Source organism: Pygoscelis adeliae, unplaced genomic scaffold, assembly GCF_000699105.1.
Source record: "Pygoscelis adeliae isolate BGI_AS28 unplaced genomic scaffold, ASM69910v1 Scaffold14, whole genome shotgun sequence".
Taxonomy (NCBI): domain Eukaryota; kingdom Metazoa; phylum Chordata; class Aves; order Sphenisciformes; family Spheniscidae; genus Pygoscelis; species Pygoscelis adeliae.
The window spans coordinates 18,808,700-18,820,281 of NW_008825109.1; the positions used below are offsets into that span (position 1 = coordinate 18,808,700).

At 41.5% G+C, this 11,582-nt stretch overlaps 1 protein-coding gene across 1 annotated transcript in view; it reads right to left on the minus strand.

Moving 5' to 3' along the window:
* Positions 1-5,188: 5,188 nt before the first annotated feature.
* GRIK1 (glutamate receptor, ionotropic, kainate 1) overlaps positions 5,189-11,582 on the minus strand; it is a 169,869-nt gene continuing 163,475 nt past the window's right edge. Inside the window, exon 16 of the mRNA XM_009327816.1 lies at positions 5,189-5,679. Coding sequence (XP_009326091.1) covers positions 5,524-5,679 — 156 coding nt within the window. The 3' untranslated portion in view covers positions 5,189-5,523. The remainder of the gene's footprint in view (positions 5,680-11,582) is intronic.

Below are 11,582 nucleotides of genomic sequence, written 5' to 3' on the forward strand. Positions count from 1 at the left end.
GGTCTCCCCCAGACCTCGGCTTGTGGGAGCCTGCTCTGTGCCACCAGCTCTGAGCTGGTGAGTCTGGGCCATACATACACACCATAAATGGGTTGCCCGAGTGTGGGTCTCATCTCCTGGGCTGTGCGACTGCTATCAAAATCTAGAAATGCAAGAGAGAGCTTCACGTCTTAACACGGATAGCTGTATAACGTTTGCGCTAACAATAACAGAGTTGGGATTTGGGGGAGGTGACGAGAGGCAAACAGGAATGTGGCTCGAGTCAGAATTCATCAGCAGGCAAAACCATATGCATCTTTATCAATTGATGGGGCTAAAATAAAATAGCAGTCATTTGACAGCTGTAAATGATGTATCTCTAAATAGTGGGAGTTCCGATCCCTGAGAAATCCTGACTCCTGCAAGCTTGACAGAGAGTAATTAAGGGACAAGCTCAGCAGTCAATAAATGCCCCATGGGATTACAGGTTCACAGCAGACCCACGAGATGCAGTCCTCTGACAAAGGCCCCAAAAGGTAGTAAGCTGATCCTCATTTGTTCTGCAGTAGCTTTTCAATCATGCTATTGGGCTGGGCCCTGAGCACACAGCTTAAACAGTCACTTTTATATTTCCAATATTCCTTCTTGTCCACTGAGCCTGTCTTCCCACTTTCTCAAGAAAGTTAAGGGATGTTAAATAATCCTTACTAAGCCCACAGACTGGTGGTGGGTAACTGCACAGGAAAGATCACCTGGCCTAAAACAAGGCCATTTCTGGAATGAAACACATTAAAGTCATTCAACAGCATCTGTCAATATTGTATTTCTCTTTTATAAACAATGAGGATGCATGCCTGCTGCTGCCAAGATAGAGATCTAATGAGGACATTTGCTTTCCTAATGGGTGATCTCTAATCAGGCTTCTCTGCTACTGCATGCCGCCACGCAGGAAAAAAGGCAGGAAAATAATATTTGTTGGGATACGGTGAAAAGGTCACAGTAATCATATCTGCTACTACATCGATATGTAAGATTGCCTTGTGCTTGTCCGCCCTCAAGCCAAAGTAGCTTTCTCAGTCATGGAGTGAATTTACAAGTAGCATCTGAAGCTAAGCAAAACATTTCTAGTGACACAGTTTGGTTTGCAGGAGGGAATGTGCTTTAGAAAAGGATTTGGTTTTGCTTTAACACGTCTACATATGGAAAATATCAAGAGTAGCATGGCTGTAAGTATAGCAGACAGAGTGGACTGTACATGCATGGATGTGTGGAGCTGGGACCTGTCCGAGTGGCATACGAGCAGCCTAGCTGGTGACCTAAACGTGTGGAGAAGGGTAGAAAAGGTCACAGCTCTGAATCAGGACAGCACTTGGCTGAATCCTTAAATACCAGCGGGATTTAAATGCATCCCTAAGTGTTTTCCTTAGCTACAATTTTAGCTACCTGAAATATAAAATATTCTGTTGAATCAAGGTGGGAGACACAGTGGTCTTAAGCTCCCCGCAGGTCTGTAGGTGCTCCGAGCTGTGCTCATGGCCAATGCCATGGGGGCACGGGGATACCCCAGGAGCCCAGGAAATGGTACCCGTGGGGCAGCGGGTCACTGCTGGCCTGAGGCAGGAGGAAGCACTGGGAGCCAGTGTCCTTTGAACTCCTTCATAGTCTCATTTTAATCCTTTACGTAGTTTCTTAAAAGGAGGCCAGTTAGCATGAGAGCCACAGGCCACCAAAGCGGTGCCGTACTGCTGCTTTTATATATGTGTGTGTATATATATACACACACATAGATGTATATATTGGCTGACAAAGAAAATCTTGCGTGGGGGGGGACAGGTCAGACTGATAGGGTAACCTGTCCCTGGATCGCTAAAAATGTCAGGGGAGAAAGCAGAGCAATGGGTTAGGCTAGTGGTCTGTGGCTGCTTGGAGGCTTGAGAGAACCCACCTTTCATGGGGTAGTTCACACCTCAAATCCCCCCAGTCTTTGAGGAAAATTTGTACTGGAGGAATTTTATAATCAGTTACCAAGCTGCATTCTTGGAGCTGGCAGGGAACAGGAAAGCCACACATCATGATGTGCTGCTTCATGAAATCATAGTGGGTTAGTTAGCTCCTTTGCAGCAAGTATAGTTTGTTAAGCTGCCATCCGAGTTTAACACCGAAACTTCCTGATATGCTGTGACTCTTTCAAACTACTAAAAAGGAAAAAAAGGAAATCAAAGAAGAACCAAATATGCTTTATTTATTGTTTTCCCACTGTCACATATTTCTTCCCAGACAGCAAAGAGAGCTTCATTTTTTTCCCCAGCACCTTTTTATAAGTGGTAGACCGCTGATACTGATGGGAAAGTTGAAATGTAGAAAGTAACCAAACAAAGTACTGTCTCTTAGTTTCAGGAAAACATTAGTAGATTTTTAAAAAATTGAACTTGGAATTCTTTAACTTCAAGGTTTAAACCACAGAAGAGTAGAAGAGTGTTCCTTTAAAAAAAAAAAAAAAGGCTTGATCTTAAGTCTTTTATCACTTTGAACTTACTCATTTAAAAATATCTTAGCTGAAGGGTGTGGATGGCAGAGCAATAGAGTTACACAGCTTTTCAATCATTGTATTAGAATGGTGCTGGTGTTCTGAATGGCCTGTTTGTAACCTGATGATGACATAAATAAATGAAACTGCCTTTGGAAGTATAAGAGCACCTTTTTATAAGATCCTCTATGAGCTCTCATGGCCAGGGGCTGGTTTTCTTAATCATTGCTTATCAGCCCAACGTGTCATTGCAGTGTGTAGCAGACTAAACTTCCCAAAAGCAAGCACTGATTTCAGAGCTTCCTACTGTAGTCACTTTAAGAGAGACCCTTCTCCTTCCTTTCCCAGAGGCAGACCGCTCTGAACCTCCTGAGAGAAACTCCTGGAGGGTAGACACAGTCCAGAAGAAATGCTGGAAAACAGCAATAATAATTCCTATCTTCAAAGGAAGGAAAAGAAGATTCCAGGGAGTTTTGGGCTGGCCAGCTTAACTTCAGTTGCCTGGCAAACACTTGCATGAAATAACTATATTTTGTAAGTACTTGGTAGGAAATGAGCAAGAGTTAATATGAATCTGTCAAAACCAGGTCTTGTTAATCTGATGAATTTCCTTCTTTAACAGCCTAATGGGCCCTGTGGGTGAGGGAAGGGGTCCTTAATAAGCCTTTGATCCTGTCCTGCATGACATTTTCATAAACAAGTAGGGCAATAGGCCAGATGACATATACTGTACGGTAGTTGAAAGTGCTATTAACTGTCCTATTAACCCTCAGATCTTCACTGTCAAAACTAGGGGGATCTACAGGGGTCTGTCCACCATCTGGGTCTCCTTTATGGATGTTTTTTAGTGAGTATGTTTGCTAAATTTGCAGGTACCACCAAGCTAGTTCAAGGTGGGGACAAATTGATCTTGACAAACTGGAGAAACAGTTTGGTAAAAAAAAAAACACCGCAAAAATGTGCAATTCCATACGGCCATGGCCCTAAACTCAGGCTGAAATTATGGTTGCCTGTATCATGGAGGGGTCACCCACCTTACCCAATTCAGGCAAGGAGATCTCCTCACAAGGTGTGTGCCCAGCAGTATGGCCTTTGAGACACAAGAAGACATTTTTCTGCCCAATTCACCATGGATGGAAAAGCAGATCTAGTTTTGGGCATTGTGTTTTGAGAAGGATATGGAGTAATTACAGAGAGCCTTGGGGAAAGCGGTGGTAACGGCAAGAGGTTTAGAAAACTTGACCCCCGTGGAAAGGCTAAATGAATGGAGGTGTCTTCTAGTCTATAATAATATCGAAATGTATGAAGCAGGGCCTTTGTAAGTAATACTGTTCGTTGCAGATTGACCTTGCCATGCAGCACAGCGTAAAAGCTCACAGGGGGCTGCAGGGAGCGGTTGTGTGAGGTGAAGGTGGAGGAGAGATTTCTTCACTCAAAGGCTTTCACGTTACTTTTTCCTTTTGGAGAGGAAATGGTCGTGGATGCAAGGCAAAGGTAATCAACGGTAAGCAGTAAGTTCCCTGGGGGAATATAAGAAGAACAATAAAACTCAACACTTTACTGAAGCACCAGGGTAATGAACATCACGACAAGCTGAAGCAAATGCTGTTGATACAACTCGGGCTCGCCCCGCTCCAGGTGCTGCGCAGAAAAGCAATCGGTGGCTCCAGTCCTCCGATTCCCTTTTTCCAGCCTTGCCTTAGGATTATAGGTGGTCATAGTGGTGGGATTGCCCTGGACAGACCAGGTCTATATATATATAACCCAGCGTGTAGGAAGGCAGGGGTCCAGGTCCCAGCTGCTGGGCACAAGGGGCACCCATGTCCTACACCCACCCTCGTCCCTTGAAGTGTGGATGTGCCTGCATTCCACGTGTTTCCTTTCGCAGGCATCCTCAGAGTTAACCAACTGGCACCATTAAAAGCCCCAGGAACAACAGAATTAATCACAGAGACAACACAGCAATAAATATAAATGTGCTTCACCTCACTGCAATATAAAGGAACGATATCTGGGGGGAGGGATCTGCTGCTATAATGCATCACTGTTCTTCAGACAGAGGTTTCTTCACAAAAAAAGACTTAATTCCTCCTTCACTGTTAAAACACTTTGCTGGTGCCCTCAGCAGTTGCAAGGAAAGGTTTCAATTCCAGAGCGTTGGCTGTATTCCTGTCAGATGTTGTTATCTTTGTGGTCAAGATTTGTTAAAAGTTGAATATTCTTGGCTCTAATTTCTAAGGGATTTTCATTTTGAAGTCAAGAATTGTTTTATTGGTATCAGGAGCTGGAGGATACGGCAGTGTGATGATGTCAGTGTTGCCTTCCCCTGTTCATTACTTTTGTGATTTTGGTTTTTCTTTTTGAACATCTAGCACCTGGAGCCATGGCATTACCTAATAATCGTGTTTTAAAAGAAATGAAAAAGAGAAAAGATAGGGAAAAATAATTTCTCACAGAAAAGGACCTGAAGAGTGTTCCTTACAATATCAGCGGAGGTAAAAATAACCCATTGTTGGATACCTTTGTATTTAAGACACTTTTGTATTGTTTATGAGTTGTCATTCTTTATGAGTTAATTGTATGAATTTTTACTTGGGCTGTCTGGGTCCTGGGTTCTACACAGCTGAGCTCAGCAGAACTGCAATCTTTTCTTCAAAGGGAAAAAAAAGTTCCACTCCCAGATTATTGGAAAAAAGAACCCTGTCTCTTGTTTATTTATTTATTTAGAAAGCACATACAGCGGTGCATGGGAAGGGGAAGAGAGATGCAAAACAGGTGAGCATACAAATCCATCTCAAAAGAAATAGTGAGACACTTCCCAGATGATTAGTAGTACACCAGTCCATGTGAGCATTTAAACTGTTGTACCTCTAGATTAAAAAAAGAAACCACAGAGAATTTCTGAAGAACAAAGTAAATGTCTATATTTCAGAAATCCCACCACAATCAACTCGTAGGCAGCAATGTTTTTGTTTTGTTTTTTGTTCCTGATATTTCCTCAAAGGTGTCTCTCCTGCTCACGCTATGGTTTCTTTCCGCAGTGTCCGCCTCTGGTGACAAGTAAGGATACTTGTGAATGAAGATTTCCCCTTCGTTCTCGACCTTTTCTTTAACTTCTTCTGATGCTTGAGCGAAATTCCAAGCTCCTCCATTATCGCATTGAAGGAAAGACACTGGTGGAAGACGGAAATGGCATTAAACACTCCTCATCGAAGGCAGAGTTCCACCATACCCTTTGCACAAATGGTGGCTTTTAGAAACAAGGACCTGAGGTCTTACTGGTGGGCTCAGAAAGCTTCTCTGCTGAGTTCTGCCGGCTTTGAATAAGCCCCTAAGGTATAATAGGTGAGTCTGTATAAGTCATGTTTTTCGCCTAACTCGGCTTCCACTGAATTTCGTTTAACTTTGGCTTAACTAAAGCTGATTATGAATGTTTCTGAAATTCTACACAGATGCATTTGTGATGTTTTGGTGGCTTTGTATCATAAAACTTACCCTTTTTCAGTAGGTAAATTTCCTCCTCACCTTAAATGAAAAAAGATCTTCTTTTTTAAATCACATGTACCTTAGCCACAAAAAAATGGCTATACTAGAGGAAACAAAGAACACCGTTTTTCAAGATTTCTTTGTGGTTTAGTTATTTTCCCCTCTTGAAATTAACAGACATTTCTAAAATATAGCACAGTCCTCGATCCTCTTCTTTCTTTGGAAAGAATCTTTTTCAGATATTGTGTGTTGAAGAAAGGAGACAATTACCACAAGAATAAGGTAGCTGAAGAGTTTGGAAAGAAAGCAGAAATCTTTTTTCTTTCCACCATCACAACATTAACAAAGACATTTCGGGTAAGTGGAAACATCCTTTAAAATCTACAGCTGGAATAATGACATGTAACACAAAAAAACCACAAAGAGGCTTCAAGTGGAAGTATCCAGCAATGCAAAAAAATTGTTCCGTGCAAATATACATAAACAGATTATTTATATATAAAATGAAGTGATGGTAACAGTGTGAAACAAAGCTTTAACGACCCTACCTTCATCGAGTTGAATAAATCCTTCCTACCAAACCCCTTCTAGAACTGCAGAACTGATCAGCTTTAAAACAACTGGTTAAAACTACAGTTCTTTTAAAATGACAGCAACAGCACACAGACACGGTTCTCTGTATCCAATACAAATTCCCTTCTAGAGTGATACCGAAGCAAGGTAAGCAGTGTTCAGTTCTTAACCAGTAATAATCCAATAGTGACCTCAGTTATACAGGGCTAAAAAAAGTAAACACAGATATATTATTGGAAGAGGAGAAAACCCAAGCTTTCCTTGTAGTCACCTATTCCAGAGGAATGTTTTCAAATGCAAAAGATAGTATGAGGGTAATCTGGATCAAGGTTAAATCATTTGTTTAAGGTAGCTAAGGAATCCCAGAGGAGTGAATTCCACACACCGTGCTTCTTCCTCTCTGGTATAAACCCACTGTATAACATGTGTAACCCTGGTTCTGCAAATAAGCTCAAGACATCAGTGCATCAGAGTGTGTGTGTATTTTAACTGTGTATGATCTTGCGTATGCCATCATGTCCTTTTGTGGGATGGGCTGCACACAGACTACAATCCCGTAGTATGTTAAATCTATAGTTTAATATGCTCTTTCTTTGAGATGCTTGATTTTTGCTCATCTAAAATTCTTAAGTATACATAAATTAAACTACTATTAATTCATTCCAGACCCAAAATGTAATAGGCATAGGCCAGGGCAGCGTACTGCTTTTTTTTCAAATTACTGTCTGATAATAGCCAGGAATTTGCTGGTGCAATTATAATTTAAATATCCCCTTCAACACTGTAATATAGGAATTCTAGCATTACTGGAGTTCGAGTCAAAGGTGTCTGCTGCAGCCTCATGCCCTCTGGAAGCAGCAGGTGAAACAGGTATCATCCTAATAAAGACACTATTTCTATATTGCTTCAGGCTTTTTTAGAGAGTAGCACCACTTATTTCCAAACTAATAAAAATGTATGCTCTAATTATCTATGACTTAGCATAGATAATTTCTCTCTACTATCTTAGTTTTAATTGAGCTTTCAAAATCTGGATTACAAAGTGATTCCAGAACTCCATGGCAAATAAGGAAAGGGTCATATTAACCATTTGTAGGATTGATCAGGTTTATTTTTATTTTCTTTCCCTGTTGTTCTCACTAACCTATATGTTGTGTGTGTATTTAATAATAGCCATCAGTCTCTGCAATGTGCATACAGGGATGATTTCTGCAGATTAAATAGTACATTTTACTGCCTTGTTAATAAGCTTGTATTTTAATTTTCCAAACTGATTCATATTATTCAGACTATGCAATTATCATCATGTCCTTCAATTTCATATCAACAAAATAGTCCCATGAAGATAATTTTACATCTGCAGATAGATATTTAAGATGTATTGCTGACATTAAGAGTGTGAGGTTTTTAATATCTGACTACACGATTTGTGAAGTGCCCAACTGGTTCCACTTCCAACTCTGTTTTGAATTTTAAATAAATATTATCAAAAAGACTTCAAGGTATTCCTAGGCATGGCTTTGGTGTTTAGGTCTTGTCTCTAAGAATTAAACTTTTGCCTAATTGTTCATCAATAACAGTTACATCTAAAACTGAATATAAAAACATTACTGTTCTTGTTGATGATTTTTTTCTGTAAACTGATGATGTTTATCCACTTAACAAAGTATGGAAGTAGGCCATTCAAAATCTGAAAGGGCTCTGCCTTATCAAGACTCTCTCCTATCCTATCCTGGCAGTCCAAAGCCCCAGTGGGATGATTACCCACGAGAGAGGTCACACACACACTCAAAACCCATGGGAATGGGCTCAGCCATCCTGCAGAGACAGTGGGTTGGGAGAAGGACGGGAGGAGGTTTACAGTGATAGCTTCTTGGGTCCCACACCTTGCAGCTCCTGCTGCTGGCTTCGTAAAAGCACAAAAGCAGTTTTACTTTTACAGTTGTGTTATGCTTAGTTTCGAGGGACTTGAAACACCATTGGCATGAGTTTTGTCATCCTGAAGCGATGAATTAAATGTAGATTTAAGACCCTGGACTGATACTTCAAAGGTATTCCAATGGTTATGGACATAACTACGACTCTGATCAATTTTGTGCATATTCCTGTCTGAGATCCCACCACCTTTGATAAAGCCAGTTGGGGGTGGCAAAGACCACTACAAACATGGGAGACACGGCTTTTTCTGCCCCTCTGCCTTCACACAGAGCTTGAGATGGTCTAAGAGAGCAATCTGAGATGATACCTTGAACTTTCTGGCGTTTGGTTACTCATTCCAAAGGACAGTTACACGTGAACTTTCTTTTGAGCCCCAGGAAGCATAGCTCAAAATCCTATTTATCTCCAAGCTTGTGTGTGCAATCAGGAAACTGAACAGTTGTCTGAAAACTGGAACCGCCCTGAACTTTTCAAGCAGTAGAAAACTGTGGTACAGAGTGAGTACAAACTCAGCCAGAATGCTGTAGGATTTACAGGAAAATCATGAGCAAGAAACATTCAGTGGGGACTCCCTAGATGGCCCTCTGAATAGCACAGTGTCTGCAGCATAATTACAGTTGCCTTTAAAAAGGGGATGGTGACATTAAAATTCCATTTAAAAAGGTAATATACTGTTCTTTTAATCTCATATTCGGATAGCCAGACTGAAAACGTTTCTTTAAAAAGCTATTTTTTAATGTGCTGTTAAGTCCACTTTTGAGGTCTTGCCGAGAATGAGAGCAGAGTAGGCACAGAGCAATACATTTAACAACAGAGTAATAAGTTTAACATTTTACTTTTAGTCAGCTTGACTTTCTCATTCTAGCAGTGTCAAAATGCTGCAGGACATGGCATGCAAGGCTAAAAGGAAATGTCATCCTTTAAAAAGAGAATAGATTTTGTTCTCCTTGTGATGTGAGACTCTTCCTCTTTGCCCTTTGGTCATTTCAGCAGGCTATAAAAGCTAGGTCATGAAGCTCCCAAATCCTTCCTTACACTCCCCTACAGAAGACTGTGTTCAGCTTTAGGATAATTACAAATTCAGAATTTAAAAAATAACATAATATAAAGTAGAAACAAGACTGAAAAAAAAAAGAATCTGTAGTCAGGCTTTATCAATCTGCTGCTTATGCTGCTGGGCTACCACTGGGGACAAGACTTTTCAATTGCATTTTATTAACACCTTGCAAAAACAAACAAATAACAAAAAAAAATCCAGTGTGCTCTGTCGGAGAACTGAGAACTATGAAAATCAAAGGATGTGGGCCAGATTTTATTCTGGAAGAACACCTGACCAGCTCAGGCACAGAGGAGGAAGTGCAGAAGTCAGGATTTTTCTTCTGCAGTGCCCTCATCGCTGTGAAGGACCCATAGCTGGGACACTGACACATGTCTTCTGCTGAAAGAAAAGTGATTTGTTTGTGCCTACTGCACCAAAGGAAAAATATCTAAAGTAGTTTCTCCTAGTGAGCGAAATGCTGTTGCCATTAAGAATCTGAGTATCCTGTCACTGATGTCTAACTGCATGAGGAGATCACTAAATTAAGTCTTTTAAACTGTCAGAGTCTATGGAACAGTGATTGTCAAAACAGTATGACAATAATCCATGGATTAATTTAACTCTTCCTCAGTTATATAAACTGTTCCTCAGTTTCCTGTCTACAAGAAAGAAATCAGTAAAGCTACTTGCTGGTCTCACAAACCATCTAAACATGAATGGGACGGCTCAGTGAAGGCATAGATGGCCACAGTCGTGTTTGGAGGTGGGGTTATGGCCTGAAAATGGAGGGGCTCAAGCTGATTGACGTTCGTTGAACAGGGGGAATTTGCAGACCTGACAACTTCACAGAAAATTCTATTTTGCAAGAACTTCACTAAGATAGGGGATTTCTTCCTCCTCTCCCTTCTCCTCCTCCTTTGTTTCTGAAGAACTAAAGATGTGAAGCTTCAAGGCTTTGATCCGAGAGAGATGGCACAAACACACGATACTGTGGCAATACTTTGAGGAAATATCAATCTAGTTGGGGAAAGCGTTCTTGCTGTGCTTGGTCTAGTTCTGCAGCGCAGGCGTGTTGTTAATCCACCCTCATCCTGGCTCTTTGAAACAGTGATCATATTGCCCTCATTCCCCTCATTCTTCTCTTGTCTCGTCCTTTCTCCCTCCTTCCCACTGCACCTTTGCCTGTTTGCATTGCAGACTGTTTGATGAGGGCAGGAACTGCCACTAAATAAAGGTAGGCACACTGACCCCAGCCAAATCAACCTGGCAATGGCTTGGGACTAGCTCGTTTACGGACCCTTTGCTTTCAATGGTAGGTAGCTTCTGTGTGTCAAAGCATATGGCATTTTTTGCAAACACTTATTAATTCAAATATTTTGGGAGTTCTGAGTAAAATGCAGCAGCAGCAAAACAAAAATTAATGTAAAATGGCATAGGGGTATGCTTATAGCCATTTTTCTCCCAAAATAGCTCTGGCTATGCTTTACTGGTACCGCAGTGCCAGAACCGATGTAGTAGGTTGTGGCTCACCCATCACGGGCAGATGTGCTGGCTCTGTGCTGATTGCACAGTAAGGTCCCTGCGCTGGCACACACCTGGGAAAGGATCTGGTTTGATTATCGGGCCCTGGATGCAGTTGCAAGGCTGCAAGTTAGGAGGATGCAACGGTGACCATCTGTATTTGTGAACAGAGTATTTTTTGAGGCCAAATTTCAAAGTATAGCGGTCATAGAAGCTTAGAGCGCTGACAGGCGGAAAATCTTTGAATGCTTTAACACTTCTTCTTGAAGCTTGTTATGTCTATGCAGGAGTCCTCCCAGGTGCGATGCACTTCATGGGAGATGCTATGGGCTTCCTCAAGCCTTGCTGTTAACCTGAAGGCACCTGCCTTTTCCTGGAGCCACAGCAAACCTTGCAAAAATTGCCTTTACAAGCATAGATTTGTTAGCACGTGGGTGGCATGTCGGCTCTTCACTGCCTCAGCTGCTGGCGTAGCTGCTAAGGAGCAAGTAAGGCTTTTTAATAACTCTTTTTATAGCT